Here is a 21,591-nt window from a genome sequence, read left to right as displayed (position 1 = left end):
GAGTAGCCTCCTCAGGGTCCTTCCCCACACTTGACATCATTCCCACCTACCCCAACAGAGTTGGTTCCCCAGTCCCCAAAGCCTCATGCTTACCCCAGCCCAGCAGGACCCCTCAAGCAGGTGGCAAGCAGGGGCAAAATACAGGTGGGCAATGGGGCAGGAGGCAGGAGGATGGGCAAGGGCCCTGCTACCTCTGGGGCAGCCCCTCCCACAGATGGTCCTGAGTTAGAGGCCTGGGTTGGGAGAGTTCAGGCATCCATTCTCTTCCTGGAATCCCCATGCAGGGATGGAGCTGCATAGTCTAATTCAGCCTCATTTCACCTCTCCTAACTCTCCTGGGCTGGGTAGAAAACATGTTCCTGGAGTGGGAGTGGCCAGTGAAGGGGCCTAGAAGAGCAATGGGCTGGGTTCACACAGGTCTACCTGACCCCCAGCCCAGCTCATGCCCATACTGGCAGTGTGCTTAAGAGGCTCTGGAGCCACTGGGGGTGAAGGGCTGGAGCCACTGGCAGTGAAGGGGTGTGTGGGGAGTAGAGTGACAGTGAGGGGCTGGGAGAGGCTTGTCAGAGAGGTAGCAGGGCCTCAGAAGTCATGGGAAGACACGGGGGGCCGGGGGGGAGGACTCGTGCAGGGTGAGGGGCTCCCACGGCTGTATCCATCACTGACCCCACAATCAGGAGCAGAGAGGGCAAGGCAGGCGCTTAGGTGTATCCCATGTCATTAACTAGTGCCTGCTGGGAAGTAGGGTACCCCAGACTGCACCAAGGAGGGGTTGGGAGAAAGGGAGGCATGATACCAGCCTCCTGAATAGCTTTTCAGTTTTCTTTCCTGTAGGGGTGTCTGCCCCCACCCTACCCATTTTCCAAATGTCTGTGTCCTAATAGTTCCCAGGTCCCTGCATTCTGGGATTTTTGGTCCTCCTCCCATGCATCACTTGGGTGGGCAGATTTCTAGGCCTGGGAACTGATTCACTGCAACTCTCTCCAATGATTGTAAAGGTTCTAGGATCCCACATGTGGTTTCTATGTCCCCTTTCTCATATATGCTATGTCTCCTGTGCATGTGACAGTTTCTAGGCCTTTCTTCTCAATATTTATGGACTTCCTATGTTTATAGTGGTTTCTAACCCTTCAGCTCATTTTCCATGCTTCTCCCATGTATATGATCATTTCTAGGCTTCTCCTCCCACTCCCCACGGCTCTCCTATGTATGTGATGGTGTCTGGGACCTCGTGTTAATTATAGCTCTTTTGAGAATAGTGGAGTCTAGGTCCCCTGACCTCATTTACCATGTATGATGTATACATAATGGTTTCTAGGTCTCCCTTCCCATGATCCATGGGTTTCCTATGTGTACGGTGGTCTCTTGATCCCCTGTCCCGTTTACCTAGTGTACCTCACTGTTGCTATGCCTCCCTTCCTACGCTTCACAGCTTTCTCAAGGCCCCCTGTCCTACTGTCTTATGTGGATATTGTTTTCATGCTTGCCTTTCTTCTGCAGACAGAGTAGAAGCCAAAGCCCTAGCTGGGAAGGGGCTATGGAGGCAGAGGATGCAGTCTGGACTGGGTCAGCCCAAACCATCCAGTAGGAACAGGCAGGGTCACCCGGGCTTGGAAAGGCCACAGAGGGAAGGGGGAGACAGGGACGAAGACATAGACAGAGAGCGTGGGGTCTGCTGATAAGGCTGGCCCTGCCTGGTTGGGAAGGACAGGATGAGGAGGGGGCTAGAGCTGAGATCTGTCAAGACTCCTTCCCAGAAGACCAGGTTGCAGGGGGGATTTGAATGAGGTGCCCCCCCCTCCAAATGATCTCCTGAGTGCCCAGGGCAGGAGGGGGCAGTGGGAGGTCTGTGCTCAGCTGGAGCTTACCCATTGGCTCTTCTCCCCAGGGTCTCCTTTGGGGCCAGGTTCTCCCTGCAAGGAGAGACAGAAGTAGAAGCAATGAGAGAGGGAAGGAAGAAAGAGGGGGAGGGGAGGAGAGCGGAAAGAGGGAAGGAGAGATTGGGAGAAGCTAAAAGACAGAGAAATAGAGCGTGGCCAGTATTGGACTAACACTAGGTTAAATGCAAAAAACCATAATTTGAAGGCAATGGAACATAATAAAAAGAAGCCAGAAACTGGAGGCTCTTTGACCTTTGAAAGAAGGGAGTTACACACACACACACACACACACACACACACACACACACCTTTTCCCCTGAGGGCACATTCCAGCTCCCTCAGCCTGGCAAATAGCTCAAGCAGGCAGCTTTAGTCTTACTGGGCTGAAGAATTACAGGTTGGAGTGAAGACTGCCAAAGGAGGAGGAAATTGAACGGAAATCTTGGAAAGCAGGGAGCCACAGCAGGGGAGAGAAATCTACATAAATACTCTCTAATCCTTGGATGGTCCATGAACTAAAGTCGCAAAGCTGAAGTCCAGCCCACACTCTAGACCAAATGTTGAAGAAAATCAACATTCTTCAGAGGAAGATAATAGAATCCAGATTCTCTTTACTTTATTATCTACATTGTCCAGAATGGAATAAAAATTACTAGATATGTGAAGAAATAGGAAAATGTGATTCACGATCAAAAGAAAAATAAGTCAGTAGAAATAGATCCAGAGCCAACTTAGATGTTGGAATGAGCAAGACACAAAGCTTAAAATATCTGTGATATTTATCATCAAGGAAATGCAAATCAAAACTACAATATCACCTCACACCTGTCAGAAAGGCTACACAAGAAAAACAGGTGTTGGAGGGGATGCAGAGAAAGAAGAACCCTAATGCACTGTTGGTGGGAATGCAAACTGGTGTAGCCACTATGGAAAACAGTATGAAGGTTCCTCAGAAAGTTAAAAAACTACTCTATGATCCAGCAATTGCACTACTAAATATTTAGTCAGTAAGGACACAAAAATACTAATTCAAAGGGTTACCTGCATCCTGATATTTGTAGTAGCATTATCTAAATAGTCAAATTATGGAAATAGCCTAAATGTCTATTGATTACCGAATAGATGAAGAAGATATGGTTATACATACATTATATATATTATATATATCACATCTGTGTGTATATACATATACATATGTAGTGAAATATTACATATGTATATGTACATATGTACATACACACATACATATTCTTTTAGTATATGTGCTGCCAAAGCGAGCACTACACACATACATATATAGTGAAATATTATCCAGCTATAAAAATGAATGAAATTTTGCCATTTTCAATGATATAGACGGAGCTAGAGACTATAATGCTAAGTGAAATAAGTCAAAGAAAAATATCATATGACTTCACTCTTATGTGGAATTTAAGAAACAAAACAAATGAGTAAAAGGAAGACAGAGAGAGAGAAAGAAAAATAGAGGCAAACTAAGAAACAGGCTCTAAACCATAGAGAACAAACTGATGGTTGCCAGAAGGGAGGTAGGTGTTTGGCGGGGAATGGGTGAAATTGCTGACGGGGATTAAGGAGCACACTTGTCATGATGAGCTAGAGGTGATGTATGGAAGTGTTGAATCACTCTATTGTACACACCAGAAACTAATAATACACTGTCTGCTAACTAACTGGAATTTAAATAAAAACTTAAAAAAATAAAATATCTGTGATAAGTGTGTTAAAGAATGTAGTGGAACTGATATAATGGGTGATGAGATGGGGACTTTCAGGAGATCTGTGAAAACTGAAAAAGCATCAGATGGAAATCCTGGAAATGAAAAGGATAATACTTAAAATAAAAAATTCGTTAGCTGGGATTAACAGAAGACTGGCCATAACAGAAAAAAGAATCAGTTAACTTGGGATCCCTGGGGGCGCAGGGGTTTGGCACCTGCCTTTGGCCCAGGGTGTGATCCTGGAGACCCCGGATCAAATCCCACGTCGGGCTCCCAATGCATGGAGCCTGCTTCTCCCTCTGCCTGTGTCTCTGCCTCTGTGTGTGTGTGTGTGTGTGTGTGTGTGACTATCATAAAAAAAAAAAGAATCAGTTAACTTGAAGATAAGTCAATGCAACAACTCAAAATGAAGCACAAAGAGAACATTTTTTTTTTTTTTTAATTAGCAGAGCCTGGGGCGCTTGGCTGGCTCAGTTGGAGGAGTGCACGTCTCGTGATTTTGGGGTCATGAGTTAAAACCCAAAGTGGGGGGTAGAGATAACCTAAAAAAATTAAAAATTGAAAAAAAATTAACAGAGCCTCAATGATTCGTGGGAGAGTATTAAGTATAACTGAGGTCCCAGAAGGAGAGAAGAGAGTGCAGGAATAGAAAACATGTTGAGGAAATCTTAATCAATTTTGTCTCCAAATTTGATTTAAAAACAAAACAAAACAGACTTCTTGTTTTGGTATGGCACATAAGGAGCTCAGGAGTTGCCATTCTGTCCTAAGAACAAGTAAAATGCTGAACAAACTAGAAAATCAACAACTCTTCTTAGAGCTATCCAAGCAGGGAGGTCACAGGACAAACCACTGCCCCCCCAAATTGCAGGGAGAGAGGGTGGATTACAATTTCCTCAGCAGAAGCCTCCCTGGGAACCAGTGCCAATGCAGGAAAACCTAAATGTAACTGACAAATTGCTGGTGACTCGGTGTGGCCAACTCTGAGAGTTAAACATTCTGGGGGGACCCAGTTGTTGGGGAATCAGCACATGCATGTGAATTTCACTGGGTAGCTCGGTAGGTCCTCCCAGTGGGTGCTGTAGAAAAATCTCATGCTTTCAGCAGGAGGAGGGGGAAAGGAACCATCTTGAAACACACCCCACAGCATTCTGTTCTCAGCAAGGCCTGCCCTCAGGACAAACTATTTTAGGAGAGCCTAACCTGCTGGGCTCTTATCACAGCCTAACTGACCTGGGGGAAGAGAAATAGCCCCATCAGCCCCCTCTAGCCATCTTGTCCCACCTAATGGGAAAAAAAAAACAAAACAAAACAAAATTAAGAGGCACTGGTCAAGTTCGCAGACCAGGGGCATAGGCTTCCCGAAAGACTGAGACGGGACTACAGGACTCCAGAATGCTTCCTCCACCTGCACATCTAACCACTACGTTACTAAAGTCTCTGTACTGTTGTTCCTTTCACCCAGTACATCATGTTTACCTTCCAACAAAAAATTACAAGGGATTGCCAGGTTGCCTTTTAGTTTTGTTGACTGTTTCCTTTGCTGTGCAAAAGCTCTTTTTAAAACGGCATTTCAGGGGAACGCTGGGTGGCTCAGCGGTTTGGCGCCTGCCTTTGGCCAAGGGCGCGATCCTAGAGTTCCTGGATCGAGTCCCGCATCTGCTCCCGGCATGGAGCCTGCTTCTCCCTCTGCCTCTCTATCATGAATAAATAAATAAAATCTTAAAAAAAATAATAAACGGCATTTCAAGATTATTTGTTTATTTATTTATTTGAGAGAGCAAGTGAGAGAGAATGAGCACAAGTTGGGAGGGGGGCAGGGAGGGAGAGCGGAGGGAGAAGCAGGCTCTCCGTTGAGCAGGGAGCCTGATGCGGGCTCGATCCCAGGACCCTGGGATCATGACCTGAGCAGAAGGCAGACTCTTAACCGACTGAGCCACCCAAGCGCCTCTGCACAAAAGTTTTTGTCTTGATGAAGCCCCAATAGTTTATTTTTGCTTTTGTTTTCCTTACTTTTGAAGATGTATCTAGCAGAAGTTGCTGTGGCTGTGGTCACAGAGATTGCTACCTGTGCTCACTTCTAGGATTTTGATGGATATCTGTCTCACATTTAGGTCTTTAATCCATTTTGAATCATATGTGGAGTTTAAGAAACAAAACAGATGAACAGGGCAGCCCCGGTGGCTCAGCGGTTTAGTGCTGCCTTCAGCCCAGGAAGTGATCCTGGAGACTCGGGATCGAGTCCCATGTCCGGCTCCCTGCATGGAGCCTGCTTCTCCCTCTGCCTATGTCTCTGCCTCTCTTTCTCTTTGCGTCTCTCATGAATAAATAAGTAAAATATTAAAAAAAAAAGATAGGGGGAGGGAAGGAAAAATAAAATAAAATAAAATAAAATAAAATAAAATAAAATGAAAACAGAGAGGGAGATAAACCATTAGAGACTCTAGGAAACAGGGTTGCTGGAGGGGAAGGGGGTGGGGGAATGGGATAACTGGGTGATGTGCATTAAGGAGGGCACTTGATAGAATGAGCACAGCATGTTGAATGCAACTGAATCACTAAATTTTACCTCTGAAACTAATAATATAGTATATGTTAATTAAATTGAAATTATATTAAAAAACACAGTTTTAAGAGACTGAGCAAATATTAGAACCTGAGTCAGATATAGCATGGATGTTGGAATTATCAGACCAGGAATTTAAAAAAAAAGAAAAAAACAATGAGTAATATGCTAAAGGCTTTAATGGAAAAACTGACAACATGCAAGAACAGATGGATAATGTGAGCAGAGAGATGGAGATTCTAAGAATCAAAAAAGAAATGCTAGATTTTGGTTGAAGATGACCCAAGCTAAGAGTTATCATATTCTTCCCAGGCCTCTTAAGAAATACTTCAATTCTAGCAAAGGCCCTTCTTTCTAGTAACAGGAGTCATGGTCCAGAAACACAAATTCAACAGAATTTCAGCCACTTATCTTCCAGATTGTTCCCTTCCTAAAGTTCTACCCAGAGTAGGAAAAAATAATGAAAACTATTGCAGTCCCAAGTCCTTCAGTTTCCTGACCAAGATTTCATATTCCCTTCAAGGTAACTTTCAAGGAAAAAGTGACAGGGGAGGGGCATACGGGGGACTTCCAAGGTACTGATTAGGTTTTATTTCTTAAGCTTGGTTTTGGGCACATGAATAGATGATTTAATATTATTATTTAGATTTTTCAGGTTAAAATTTTTTTGCATGTACTTTTGAAAAAATGCTAGAGATCAAAAACTTGAAACAGAAATGAAGAATGCCTTTGAAGTGCTCACTGGTAAACTGGATGTGGTAGAGGAAAGAATCTCTGAACTTGAGAATATGACAATAAGAAATTTTTAAAACTATGGGACGCCTGGGTGGCTCAGCGGTTGGGCGTCTGCCTTCAGCTCAGGGCCGAGATCCCGGAGTTCTGCAATTGAGTCCCATGTTGGGCTTCCTGCATGGAGGCTGCTTCTCTCTCTGCCTCTCTCTCTCTCTCTCTCTGTGTGTCTCTCATGAATAAATAAATAAAATCTTAAGAAAAAAAAAAGAAATTTTCAAAACTGAAAAGCAATGAGAAAAAAGACTGAAAAAAAGCAAAAAGAGAACATCCAGGAATGATGGGACAATTATGAGAAGTGTAACAAATGTAACAAGAAGACCAGAAAGAGAAGAAAAAGAAAGGAACAGAAGCAATATTTGAAGCAATAATGACAGGATTTTCCCAAATTGTCAGATACCAAGCCACAGATCCAGGAAGTTCAGAGAACACCAAGCAGGATAAATGCCAAAAAAAAAAAAAAAAAAAAAGCCCCCCCGCCCCCAAACCAAGGGAAAAAAACACCAAAAAACAAAATAAAACAAAAATAAATCTTTTTTTTTTTTTTAATTTATTTATGATAGTCACAGAGAGAGAGAGAGAGGCAGAGACATAGGCAGAGGGAGAAGCAGGCTCCATGCACCGGGAGCCCGATGTGGGATTCGATCCCGGGTCTCCAGGATCGCGCCCTGGGCCAAAGGCAGGCGCCAAACCGCTGTGCCACCCAGGGATCCCTAAAACAAAAATAAAAACAAATCTGCCTTGTAAGAAATATTAAAAGGAATTCTTCAAAGAGAAGGAAGTGATAAGTCAGAAACTTGGGATCTACATAAAGAAAGGAAGAGTATCAGAGAAGTAATAAATGAAGGTAAAATACAAACTCTTATTTCTCTTATACTTAACTGAGCTAATAGAAAACACTTTGTTCAAAATAATAACCAACAATAGAGTTTCCTGGGTAGCTCATTCAGTTAAGCATCCGCCTTTGGCTCAGGCCATGATCCGGGGGTCCTGGGATTGAGCCCATATCAGGCTCTCTGCTCAGCAAGGAGTCTGCTTCTACCTCTCCCTCTGCTCCTGCCCCTGTTCTCTCACTCTTTCTCGCTCTCTAATAAACAAAATCTTTAAAAAAATTATACCAATCATGTATTTGATTATGTATGCATATCATATGCATGTGTGTATGTGTACATGTGTATATACAGATATATTTACATTTAATTAGATATGAGTGAAATGAATTACCTCAATGATATAAGGAAGAGGAGGGAATAATTGAGAATATTTTATTATAAGGTATTTGCACTAACCATGAAGCAGTATAGTGTTATTTGCAAGTCGAGTTGGGTTACTTGTAAATGTATATTGCAGACTTTGAGGAAACCACTACAAAAAGTAAAAAAGGAAGTGCAACTGATGTACCAAGAAAGGAGAGAAAGTGGAATTATATGATATGATGAATTAAAACTACAAAAGGCAGAAAAATTATAGAAGACAAAAATAGGAATGAAGAATAAGAGCAACAAATAGAAGACAGTAAAAAAAAATCTGATAATCACTTAAATGTTAATGGTTTGTTTAGTTTAAATTTTAAGATTTTATTTTTGTTTTTTTCTTAAATATTTTATTTATTTATTCATGAGGGACACACAGAGAGAGGCAGAGACGTAAGCAGAGGGAAAAGGAGGTTTCCTGCAGGGAGCCTGATGTAGGACTTGATCTCAGGACTCTGGCATCATGACCTGAGCCAAAGACAGACGCTCAACCACTGAGCCACCCAGGTGTCCCTAAAGATTTTATTTATTTATTTATTTAAAAAAATTATTTATTTATTTATTTATTTATTTATTTATTTATTTATTTATTTATGATAGACATTGAGAGAGAGAGAAGCAGAGACACAGGAGGAGGGAGAAGCAGGCTCCACGTCGGGATCCCGACGTGGGACTCGATCCCGGGACTCCAGAATCGCACCCTGGGCCAAAGGCAGGCGCCAAACTGCCGAGCCACCCAGGATCCCCAAAAGATTTTATTTTATTTTATTTTATTTATTTATTTTTTAAAAGATTTTATTTATTTATTCATGAGAGAACAGAGAGAGAGAGAGAGGCAGAGACACAGGTAGAGGGAGAAGCAGGCTCCATGCAGGGAGCCCAACGTGGGACTCGATCCGGGGACTCCAGAATCACGCCCTGGGCTGAAGGCAGGTACTTTAACTGCTGAGCCACCCAGGTGTCCCAAGATTTTATTTTTAAGTAAGCGCTACAGCCAATGTGGGGCTCAAATTCACAAACGTGAGACAAGAGTTGCACGCTCCACTGATTGAGCCAGCCAGGTGCCCCTAAATGCCAAGGGGTTAAATACACCAATTAAAAGTCCAGGATTGTTGGGATGCCTGGGGCTCAGTGGTTAGGCATCTGCATTCAGCTCAGGGAGTGATCCTGGGGTCTGGGGATCGAGTGCCACATCGGGCTCCCTACAAGGAGCCTGCTTCTCCTTCTACCTATGTCTCTGCCTTTCTCTCTGTGTCTCTCATGAATAAATAAATAAAAATCTTATTTTAAAAAAAGTCTAAAAAAAAAAAAAGTCTAGGATTGTCAGAGTGGATTAAAAAAAAACAAGATCCAACTATATGTCGTCCAGAAGAAGCCCAATCTAAATATAAAGATGCATATAAAGCCAAGGGATGGAAAAAGATATATCATGCTAGCACTAATGAAAAGAAAACAGGAGTTGCTATATTAATTTCAAACAGTGCAGACTTCAGAGAAAGTAATCATGGGTAAAGAGGGGCAATACATAATGATAAAGGGATCAATACCCCATGAAGGCACAATGATCCTTAACATGTATATGCCTAACAACAGAGCATTGAAATATATAAGGTCCAAAGTGATAGAACTGCAAGGAGAAACATATGAATCCATTATTACAGTTGGAAACTCTAACATCTGTCAGAAATGGACAGATCCAGACAGGCAGAAAATCCGAAAGAACATAGTTGAAATCAACAATACCATCAATCAACTGGATACAACTGACATCTATAGACCACTTCATCCAACAACAGATTACACATTCTTCTCAAGCTCACATGGAACATTCTGGGCCATAAAATATATCTTAATGAATTTCAAAGAACAAAAATCATAGCATGCATGTTCTTAGACCACAATGGATTTAAGCCAGAAATTAGTAACAGAAAGATAACTGGAAACTCCCCAAATACTTGGGAATTAAACAACCGACTTCTAAACAAGATCAAATAAGAAATCTCCAGAGACATTTAAAAATATTTTGAACTACATAAAAATAAAATTGCAACTTATCAAAATTTGTAGGATGTGTCAAAAGTAATGCTTAGATGGAAATTTACTGTTTTTTTTTTTTTTTTTTTTTAGATTTTATTTATTTATTCATGAGAGACACAAAGAGAGAGGCAGAGACAGGCAGAGGGTGAAGCAGGCTCCATGTAGGGAGCCTGACATGGGACTTGATCCCGGGTCTCCAGGATCAGGCCCTGGGCGGAGAGTGGTGCTAAACTGCTGAGCCACCCAGGCTGCCCTGAAATTTATTGTATTGAATGCATATATTAGAAAATAAGAAAGATCTAAAATCAATAATCTAAGTTTTACCTTAGAATAGTAGAAAAAAGGAGAGTAAATTAAAAATAAGTTAGCAAAATAAAAGAAATAATAAAAATTAGAGCATAAATCAATGAAATTGAAAATAGGAAATCAATAGGGAAAATCAACAAAACCAAAAGCTAATTCTTTGAAAATATCAACAAAACTGATAATCCCCTAAGATAATTTTTTTAAAAGATTTTATTTATTTGTTCATGAGAGACGGGGGTGGGGGGGGTGGGGGGGAGGCTGGGGCAGAGACACAGGCAGAGGGAAAAGCAGGCTCCTCAGGAGCCTGATGTGGTACTTGATCCAGGACTCTGGGATCATGAATGAGCCAAAGGCAGACGCTCAACCACTGAGTCATCCGGTGCCCTACCAAGATAATTGAAAGAGAAAAAAGAGAAGATACAAATGACTAAAATCCGAAATGAAAAGGGGGGACATCACTACAGATCCCCTGGACATTAAAAGCATAATAAAGAAACACTATAAACTTTGTGCCCACAGATTTGGTAATGTAGATGAAACAGACCAATTCTTTGAAAAACACAATCTGCCAAAACAAGAAGAAACAGACAATCCAGGGGAACCTAGGTAGCTTAGTCCATTAAAGGTGTGCCTTTGATTCAGGTCATGATCCCAGGGTCCTGGGATGGAGCTCCACATCTGGCTCCCTGCTCAGCAGGGAGCCTGCTTCTCCCTCTCCTGCTTCCCAGCTTGTGCTCTCTTTCTCTCTCTGTCAAATAAGTAAATAATATCTTAAAATCTCAAATAAAAGAGCAAACAAAAGAATTAGACAATATGAATAGGCCTATGTCTATGAAAAGAAATTGAATCAATCAGGGGTGCCTGGGTGGCTCAGCGGTTGGGCATCTGCCTTTGGCTCAGGTCATGATCCCGGGGTCCTGGGATCGAGTCCCTCATTAGGTTCCCTGTGGGGAGCCTGCTTCTCCCTCTGCCTATATCTCTGCCTCTCTCTGTGTCTCTCATGAATATATAAATAAAATCTTAAAAAAAAAGAAAATCAATTAATGTAATTTGTCACATCAACAGACTAAAGAAGAAAAATCACATGATTATATCAATAGGTGCAGAGAAAGCATCTGATTTTTTTTTTTTTTGAGAAAGCATCTGATTAAACCCAACACCCATTTATGATAAATGCTCAGCAAACTAGGGTTAGAGGGGAACTTCCTTAACTTGATAAGAACATCTATAACAGGGGATCCCTAGGTGGCTCAGTGGTTTAGCACCTGCCTTCAGCTCAAGGCATGATCCTGGAGTCCTGGGATCGAGTTCTGCATCAGGCTCCCTGCATGGAGCCTGCTTCTCCCTCTACCTGTATTTCTCCTTTTCTCTTTCTCTCTCTGTGTCTCTCATGAATAAATAAATAAAATCTTAAAAAAAAAAAAGAATAGATCAGTGGGAAAGAAAAGAGAACCCAGAAATATAAATATAGTTAATTGATCTTTGACAAAGGAGCAATGACAGGGCAGCCTGGGTGGCTCAGCAGTTTAGTGCTGCCTTCAGCCCAGGGTGTGATCCTGAAGACCCTGGATCGAGTCCCACATTGGGCTCCCTGCATGGAGCCTGCCTCTCCCTCTGCCTGTGTCTCTGCCTCTCTCTCTCTCTCTCTTTCTCTCCCTGTGTCTCTCATGAATAAAGAAATAAAATCTTTAAAAACATAAAAGATTAAAAAAAAAAGGAGCAATGACAATGCAACAGGGCAAAGATAATCTTTTTCATAAATGATGCTGTAACAACTGGACACTTCGATGCAAAACAAAAAACTGAATCTAGACACAGACCTCATACCCTCCACAAAAACTAACTCAAAATGGATCACAGATCTAAGTGTAAAATGCAAAACTATAGAACTCCTAGAAGATATTGTAGGAGAAAACTTAGATTACCTTGGGTTTGATGATGATGTTTTAATACAATACCAAAGTACAACCCACAAAATAAACCACTGAAAAGTTGGAATTCATTAAAATTTAAATCTTCTGGGCAGCCTGGGTGGCTCAGCGGTTTAGTGCTGCCTTCGGCCCAGCGCCTAATCCTGGAGACCCAGAATCGAGTCCTGAGTCGGGCTCTCTGCATAGAGCCTGCTCCTCCCTCTGCCTGTGTTTCTGCCTCTCTCTCTGTCTCTCATGAATAAATAAATAAATAATCTTAAAAAAATAAAATAAAATTTAAAACTTCTGCTTTGCAAAAAACAATGTCAAGAGAATGAGAAGAGAAGCCACACACTGGGAGAAAATATTTGCAAAAGACACACCTGATAGAGGAATATTGTTCAAAAATATTGAAAGAACTCTTAAAACTTAACAATAAGAAAACCAATTTAAAAAGCTTTTGCATAGGGGTTAAGCTGAGAGGCTCAGTTGGTTAAGCATCCAACCCTTGATCTCAGCTCAGGTCTTAATCTCAGTGCAGTGAGCTCAAGCCCTGCATTGGACTCTATGCTGAGCATGGAGCCTACTTAAAAAATAAAAATAAAAACAAAAAATAAGAAGCTTTTGCACAGCAAAGGAAACCATCAAACAAAATTAAAAAGAAAAGAAAAGGCAATCTATGGGATGGGAGAAAATATTTGCAAACCATCTATCTAATAATGAGTTGATATCTAAAACATATAAGGAATTTATACAACTCAACTGGAGAAAACAACAACAACCACCCAACAGGGGCACCTGGGTGGCTCAGTGGTTGATCGCCTACCTTTGGCTCAGGTCATGATCCCGGGGTCCTGGAATGGAGTCCTACATCAGGCTCCTCACAGGGAGCTTGCTTCTTCCTCTGCCTATGTCTCTGTGTCTCTCATGAATAAATACATAAAATCTTAAAAAAAAAAAAAAAAACCACCCAATAAGCCAATTAAAAATAGGCAAAGACCTGAATAGGCATTTTCCCAAAGAAGAGATAGGCCAATAGGTATGTAAGAAGATGCTCAAGATCACTAATTATTGGGGAAATGCAAATCAAAAACATAACTTTATTTTTTTTTAAGATTTTATTTATTCATTCATGACAGACACAGAAAGAGAGGCAGAGGCATAGGAAGAGGGAGAAGTAGGCTCCCTGCAGGGAGCCCTATGCAGGATTCAATCCCAGGACAGCGGGATCACACCCTGAGCCAAAGGCAGACATCAACCACTAAGTCACTCAGGCATCCCAAAGCCATAACTTTAGATATCACCTCACACCTGTTAGGATGTCTATTATTTAAAAAAACCCCAAGAGGGCAGCCCCAGTGGCACAGCGGTTTAGCGCCGCCTGAAGCCTGGTGTGTGATCCTGGAGACCCCGGATCGAGTCCCACGTCGGGCTTCCTGCATGGAGCCTGCTTCTCTCCCTCTTCCTCTGCCTGTGTCTCTGCCTCTCTCTCTCTCTGTCTCTGTGTGTGTGTGTGTGTGTGTCTCTACGAATAAATAAATAAAATCTTTAAAAATAAATAAATAGGGATCCCTGGGTGGCGCAGTGGTTTGGCTCCTGCCTTTGGCCCAGGGCGCGATCCTGGAGACCCGGGATCGAATCCCACATCGGGCTCCCGGTGCATGGAGCCTGCTTCTCCCTCTGCCTATCTCTCTGCCTCTCTCTCTCTCTCTCTCTCTCTCTCTCTCTGTCTGTGACTATCATAAATAAAAAAAAAACAAAAACAACAAAAAAACTAAATAAATAAATAAATAAATAAACGCAAGAGATAATAAATGTTGGTGAGGATATGAAAAAAAGGGAACCATTATATATTGTTGGTGGGAATATAAATTGATACAGCCTTTATGGAAAACATAATGGAAGTTCCTCAAGAAATTAAAAATAGAATTATCATACAATCCAGTGATCCTTGGGATTCCTGGGTGGCTCAGCGGTTTAGCGCCTGCCTTTGGCCCAGGGCACGATCCTGGAGTCCCGGGATCGGGTCCCACGTCAGGCTCCCCTGCTTGGAGCCTCCTTCTCCCTCTGCCTGTGTCTCTGCCTCTCTCTCTCTCTCTATGTCTATCATAAATAAATCTTAAAAAAAAAAAAATCCAGTGATCCTACTTCTGGGTATTTATCCAAAGAAAACAAAATCACTATCTCAAAGAAATATCTGCATTCCCATGTTCATTGCAGCATTATTCACAAAAGCCAAGATATGGAAACAACCTAAGTGCCTGCCAATGGATGAATGGATAAACGAAATGTGGTATGTATGTATGTATGTACGTACATATATAACGGAACATTATTTATCCTTTAAAAAAGAAGGAACATTTTCCATTTGTGACAACATGGATGACCCTGGAGGGCATTATGCTAAGTGAAATAAACCAGAGAGAGAAAAACAAATACTGCATCGTATCGCTTATATATGTGGAATCTTTAAAAAAAAAAAAAAGTTGAATATAGAGAAAGAGAAACAGTAGAATGGTGGTTGCCAGGGACTTGGGCTTGGGGAAAGCTGATAAAAGAATATCAACTTTCAGTTATAACATGACTAAGTTCTGAGGATTTAATATATAGTATGGTGACTACAGTTAACAATACTGTATTGTGGGCAGCCCAGGTGGCTCAGTGGTTTAGGGCCACCTTCAGCCCAGGGCGTGATCCTGGAGACCCGGGATTGAGTCCCATGTCAGGCTCCCTGCATAAAGTCTGCTTCTCCCTCTGCCTGTGTCTCTGCCTCTCTCTCTCTCTCTCTTTCTCTCTCTTTCTGTGTCTCTCATGAATAAATAAATAGAATCTTAAAAAAAAAAAACTGTATTGGGGATCCCTGGGTGGCGCAGTGGTCTAGCACCTGCCTTTGGCCCGGGGCGCGATCCTGGAGACCCGGGATCGAGTCCCACATCGGGCTCCTGGTGCATGGAGCCTGCTTCTCCCTCTGCCTGTGTCTCTGCCTCTCTCTCTCTCTCTCTCTCTCTCTGTGACTATCATAAATAAATAAAAAAATTAAAAAAAAGAAAAAAACTGTATTGTATAACTGAAATTGCTAACAGAGTAGATCTTTTTTTTTTTAAGATTTTATTTATTTATTCTTGAAAGACACACAGAGAGAGAGGCAGAGACACAGGCAGAGAGAGAAGCAGGTTCCATGCAGGGAGCCCGATGTGGGACTCGATCCAGGGACTCCAAGATCATGTCTTGAGCCAATGGCAGATGCTTATCCGCTGAGCCACCAAGGTGTCCCTAAGACAGTAGATCTTAAGTGTTCTCAGTACACATGCACATATACCCACACAAAAAGTGTGTTTCTTACCAAAAAGTTTCTCATTGAACTAAACATACTAAATGAGCCAACAATTGCAATCACTGGCATTTATGCAAATGAACTAAAAACATGTCCACACAAAAACCTGCACACAGATATTTATTCGTAATTGTCAAAACTTGGAAGCAAACAAGATGTCTTTCACTAGGTGGATGGACAAACAAACTGTGGTACATATGATGGAATATTATTTACAGCTAAAGAGAAATGAGTTATCAAACCATGAAAAGACTCGGAGGAAGCTTAAATGTATTTAGTGAGGAGAGAGGGATGAATGGGCAGAGCACTAAGGATTTTTAGGTCAGTGAAACTCTTCTGTGTGATACTACAATGGTGGATACATGATGGTATACACCTAGTAATACTATAGAATGTACATTAGAGGGAACCCTAATGTACATTATGGACTTAGGGTGATAATGTGGCAATGTGGATTCCGTTGTATCAAATGTACCATTGTACACTAGATGTTGATAGTGGGGAAGGATATGCATACGTGAGGACTGGGAATGCTCTGTACTTCCTGCTTAATTTTGCTGTGACTCCCCCAAAAGGCTCTAAAAATAATTTTATCAATTAAACAAAACAACCAACAAAAAAGTCCCAGCAACCTTACAGGTCTGGGAATCTTAGCAAACCGAGAGAAGGATAAGCACAAAGTCACACCCAACTACATCATGAGCAACCTGTTGAAAACCAAGGGTAGGGGCACCTGGGTGGCTCAGTGGGTTAAGCATCTGCCTTCTGCTCTGGTCATGGTCCTGGGATCGAGCCCTGCACTGAGCTCCCCTCTCAGCAGGGAGCCTGCTTCTCCCTCTCCTTCCCACTCATGTTCTCTGTCACTATCTTTGTTGCTAAAAGAAACACATTAAAAAGAAGAAGAAAGAAGAAGAAGACGACGACGATGACGACGACCAAGGGTAAAGAGAAAATCGTAAAAGCCAAAGAAAAAAGACACATTATATAGGGAACAACAGGAACCACAGCCAATTTCTCATGAGAAATTGTAATTTACTATGTCAACCAGAAGACCATGGAACAACATTTTTAAAGTGCTAAAGGGAGGAAAACTGTCAAACTATCATTTTATATCCAAATGAAAATATCTTTACAAAATTAAGGTAGGGGCTCCTAGGTGGCTCAGTTGGTTAAGCGGCCAACTCTTGGTTTTGGCTTACGTTGTGATCTCATGAGTCATGAGACCAAGCCCCATGTCAGGCTCACCACTCAGTGAGGAGTCTGCTTGAAGATTCTCCCCCTCTGCCCTTCACCCCATGTGCGCTCTCTTTCTCTCCCTCACAAATAAATAAATAAATCTTTTTAAAAAATTAAGGTAAAATACAGTTTTATTTTTTATTTTTTTATTTTATTTTATTTTTTATGATAGTCACAGAGAGAGAAAGAGACATAGGCAGAGGGAGAAGCAGGCTCCATGCACCAGGAGCCCGACGTGGGACTCGATCCCGGGTCTCCAGGATCGCGCCCTGGGCCAAAGGCAGGCGCCAAACCGCTGCGCCACCCAGGGATCCCTTTTTTTTTTTTTTTTTTTTTTTTTTAATACAGTTTTAGATAAAAGCAGGGAGGATTTGTTGCCACCAGGCCCATACAGGCAGAGTTAAAGTATATTCTTTAGGCTGGAGACAAACGATACCAGATGGAATCTGGAGCTACAGAAAATCATTAGAAATAATAAATATATGGTAGATGTAAAAGCCTATTTTTCTTTGTTTTCTTAACTTCTTTCAAAGTCAACTGTTTAAAGCAATAACAACAATACATTGTGGGGATTATAACAAATGCAGAAGTGAAATATATGACAGTGATAGAGCAAGGTTAAAAGGGGGCAAATTATATTGTAAAATTCCGATTTATATATAAAGTGGTATAATACTAATTCAAGCAAATTGTGGTAAGTCAAGGATGTATATTGTTATCCTTGGAACAACTGTGAAGAAATAACACAAAGTCATTGGTAGAGATAAAATGGGACTGTAAATAATACTCAATCCAAAAGAAGACAGGAAAAAGGGGAAAAATTAAAGAAGAGATAGGGTAAACAGAACACAAATAGCAAGATGGTTGACTTAAATGCATCCATATCAATAATTCTACATATCATTAAATGTAACTGAACTCAATAGTCAAGACTGTTTAAAAAATAAGTCCCAAGTATATGTTGTTTACCAGAGATATACTTTAAATAGGTTGAAAGCAAATGGGTTGAAAGCAAAAGATTGAAAAGAAAAGGATTGAAAGCAAAAAGATTGAAAAATCTCTACCATGCAAATGTTAAGTATAAGAAAGTTGGTATCTTTATTTTAGTATCAAAGTAGAATGCAGAACAAGCAGCATCACTAGAAAGATATTCATTTCATAAAGTTGACATTAAAATCCTGAAAATATATGTACCTAATAACAAAGCTTCAAAATATACTAAGCAAATATTGACCAAACTATAGGGAGAAATAGACAAATCTACAATCATAGTTGGAAAGATGGAAAGTGAAAGAGAGAAATATAGAGTGTCAGAAAGACAGAGACACAGAGGAAAGAGAGATAGAGAAACAAATACAGAGATACAGAGCTCAAGTGAGGAAGAGGCATGTGGCCTGATTCTAAGAGGTAGACAGGACCCAGAGACAAAGAGAGAGATGGACCATGCTCTGGACAGGAGGGAGGGTTGGGAGCTCTGGATGCAGTGGGAGCCAAAGCAAGGGTCTGGACCTGTGGGATCCTGGAGGGAGTGCTGTAGGATAGGCAGCATCACTCACCCGCTGCCCCATGGAGCCTTGGGGGCCAGGCTCCCCACGCAGTCCCTGTTTGGGAGGGAGGAGAGGTATGAAGTCAGCTATTGGGAGGTGTGACCCAGGGACCCCAAGACCTCCCAGAATCTTCCACCAGGGGCTGCCTCAGTACTCACTCTCTCTCCTTTCTCTCCTGGGTGGCCGGAGATTCCTTTGGGTCCAGTGGGGCCTGGGGGTCCCTGAGCAATAAGACAGGGCCTCAGCCTTATGCTGAGGTGGGATGGGATGGACAAGGACTTGGGGGTGCACAGAGGGGTCAAGGAGGGAGCCTCAGTTGGCCTGGGCCTCTGGGTTCTTTACTACACTCCCAGTGCCTGGCACACAGCAGGCAGTTTGTATAGCTCAGGGTTCAGAGTTATGGCCCTGGAGTCAGAAAATCCCTACCCTGATCTGGAACTTGCCATGTGCTGACAGCAGCCTTAGGCCAAGAACCTCTACCTTTCTTGGCCACATGTATCAACAATACTTGTTTCTCCTTACACAGACTGAATGAAAAGATTTATGGAAAGTAGTTTGCATGTTAAGTGCTCCATAAATGCTTGAATGGTTGAATGATTGATGGATGGGTGGATATGTGGACTGATAAGTGGGTGGGTGGATGAATGGATGGACAGATGGGAGCAATAGGAGAACTACTCACCATGTGTCCAGGACTCCCAGGGATGCCCATGGGACCAGGAAGTCCAGGGGGACCTAGAATAAGACAGGATGTCCTCAGGACTGAAACAGAGTATGATGCCGGGAATTCCACCATCTGTTCCTTCCTGATAGCCATAGTCCTAGTCCCTCTGCCATTTCCCAACCCCACCCCTGGAACTGGACCTAGACTCAACTTACCCATAGGCCCTGGGGGTCCTGGTAGTCCAACTGGTCCCTGGGGCCAGCGGCTGCTGGTCTCAGTGAAGGTGTTGGACAGTAATGGGTCCCCTGAGGGAGGAAAGATGGTGAATGAACAGGGCTGGGCTGGAGTAGGGCAGTCAGTCTTTACCTGCCACCTCTGCCAAGCCAGCTTTGACTGCTCTGTGGGACAACCGGCAGTGTGGTTGGAGCTACCAGACAATTGCTTGAAGGGTGAGGAGTGTGGAGAGAGTTGGTCACGTAGGACCAGGAGGCAGGGAGGACTGGATTCTAACCTTACCACAGTCTAGCTAGTGACATCTAGCAAGACTCTATCTTGCTGAGCCTGTACTACCACATGTCAAATGGGAATAATAGTAAAAGCTACCATTTATTGACCACCTACTTTGTGACAGGCTTCTGTGCATGGGGGTCATGGAACTCTGGGAGAACTGTACAGTCACTCTCCCCACTATACAGATGGGGAAACTGAGGCTTGGGGAAGGAGAAGGAATGGTAAGATGGAATGAACAGTGGGATAGGGGAATATATGAATGGTGCCCAGCCATACTCCAAAGATACGGCACAGGTAGGGTTGAACCTGGCACTCCAAGCTCTGACCACTGGCAGCATACAGGTAGGTCAGGCTGGGGAAGAGGCAAAGGATACACATCAGAGCCCAGCTTGGCAGAGGCGGCTCTCTGAGCACAGGGCCAGGGAGCACAGAGCTCATTTCCTGCTGCCAGGCCTTGAGCTTTCCAGCACTCTGAGGGCTGGATCCTGGCCAGCTCCAAGGCTTGGCAGGAGGGCCAGATGCCAGTTGTTCCAACCCTGGAGGATGCCTGGGTTTGAAGGCAGTCCCCCATTTCCTGGCTATGTGATCGTCCCTCTCTGGCCCTCAGTTTTCCTTATCTGAGAACAGAGGAGGCAATGACACCTGTAGGAGGATTGAGTGACACCAATCCTGACCAAAGGCAAGCCTGGTAAACAGAAGGTACCCGGTAGATGGCAGTGGCACTGGGGTAATGATTATGCCAGCCTTGTCTCCCACCCCCACCATTATCTGTCATGGCCCCAAGGGACTCACCATACTGGGGGTTCCGGATGTGAGGTGGCCCAACAGGGGCTGGGGGTCCAGGGGGGCCAGGAGGCCCTGGTGGGCCTGGAGGTCCCCTCTCTCCAGGGGTACCCACAGCTCCAGCCTGGCCAGGGCTTCCTGGGGGACCTTGAGGACCTACAATGGAACCAGAGAGTTGGTGGGTATATAGGAGGCAGGGAGGCCCAGGGGGGCTGCAAGGGGGCAGGACAAGGCAGCCTGGGGCAGTGATATAAGAGGGCTGCAGGTGCCACAGGCCCAGGCCAGTCTTGGCTCTGACCTCCCTGGCCATCTATTAGGGGGATGAATAGCCCTCTGCAGGGGCTTTGGGACAATGGACACTTGGTAGATTCTTAGGAAATGTTGATTTCCAGAATGTTCTCTTCTCTCCCTTCCAGGCTTTTGAATGAGCTGTTCTGTCTACCGGTCCTCCCTTTGCTCTGCCTGGTGTCTACTTCAAATCATCCATTAGGCCTCAGCTAAGATGTCACTCCTACCAGGAAGCCCTCCCCATTCCCCACCCATCAAGCTGGGTCTATGCCTCCTTCCTTGAAGCTCCCATACCTGTATCGTCCCTCAGAAGAGCCCTGGCCACATGGTGGGGAGCACTGCTGTTTCTCCTTGGCCTAGTCTCCCCTCTCCATACACACACACACTGGGCTGGGAGCCCTAGGAGGCAGGGATTGGTCTAATGCCACCCCAGTGCCCAGCTCAGAGCCTGCTAAGGTAGGTGCCCAGGAAGTGTGGGTCCAGTGAATGCAAAAGTGGGCTTTAGGCAGCCCAAGCACCAGTAGAAGGGTGGCAAGGTGAGAGACAAGTGGGTAGAAGGGGCTCAGGCTACCATTGACCAAGAGAGGGTTCAATGACAGGGCTGACCTGGGTAGCTGCGGGCAGTGGTAGGGTTGGGGCAGTGCTGTGGGCACTCACCTGGTGGGCCTCTCATCCCTGTTGGGCCTCGGCTGCCAGTTTCTCCCTTAGGGCCAGTGGGCCCAGGAAGCCCCTGGCCACCAACTCGATCT

At 43.5% G+C, this 21,591-nt stretch overlaps 1 protein-coding gene across 20 annotated transcripts in view; it reads right to left on the bottom strand.

Annotated features, from left to right (window-relative positions):
* Positions 1–21,591, bottom strand: part of EMID1 (EMI domain containing 1) — a 50,731-nt gene that overhangs the window by 8,794 nt on the left and 20,346 nt on the right. For 14 of the 20 annotated variants that reach the window (XR_013365830.1, XR_013365834.1, XR_013365832.1 and 11 more), the window contains 7 exons: positions 21,500–21,589; positions 20,564–20,710; positions 19,477–19,566; positions 19,280–19,332; positions 18,756–18,818; positions 18,607–18,651; positions 1,869–1,913 (listed from right to left, as the gene is read on the bottom strand). Coding sequence is in view for 15 of the 20 variants with exons in the window: in XM_077874211.1 (XP_077730337.1) it covers positions 1,869–1,913; positions 18,607–18,651; positions 18,756–18,818; positions 19,280–19,332; positions 19,477–19,566; positions 20,564–20,710; positions 21,500–21,589 (533 nt within the window). In the remaining 5 variants the exon portion in view is untranslated. Of the gene's footprint in view, positions 1–1,868; positions 1,914–10,862; positions 10,955–13,361; positions 13,427–18,606; positions 18,652–18,755; positions 18,819–19,279; positions 19,333–19,476; positions 19,567–20,563; positions 20,711–21,499; positions 21,590–21,591 lie in introns of those variants that run through there. The other 6 variants (XM_077874213.1, XM_077874225.1, XM_077874223.1 and 3 more) reach the window with 3 other exon arrangements.

The sequence above is a fragment of the Canis aureus genome, chromosome 27, assembly GCF_053574225.1.
Source record: "Canis aureus isolate CA01 chromosome 27, VMU_Caureus_v.1.0, whole genome shotgun sequence".
NCBI classification, from domain to species: domain Eukaryota; kingdom Metazoa; phylum Chordata; class Mammalia; order Carnivora; family Canidae; genus Canis; species Canis aureus.
The sequence above is the reverse complement of the archived record's forward strand: the minus strand, read 5'-3'. Positions and strand labels throughout refer to the sequence as shown.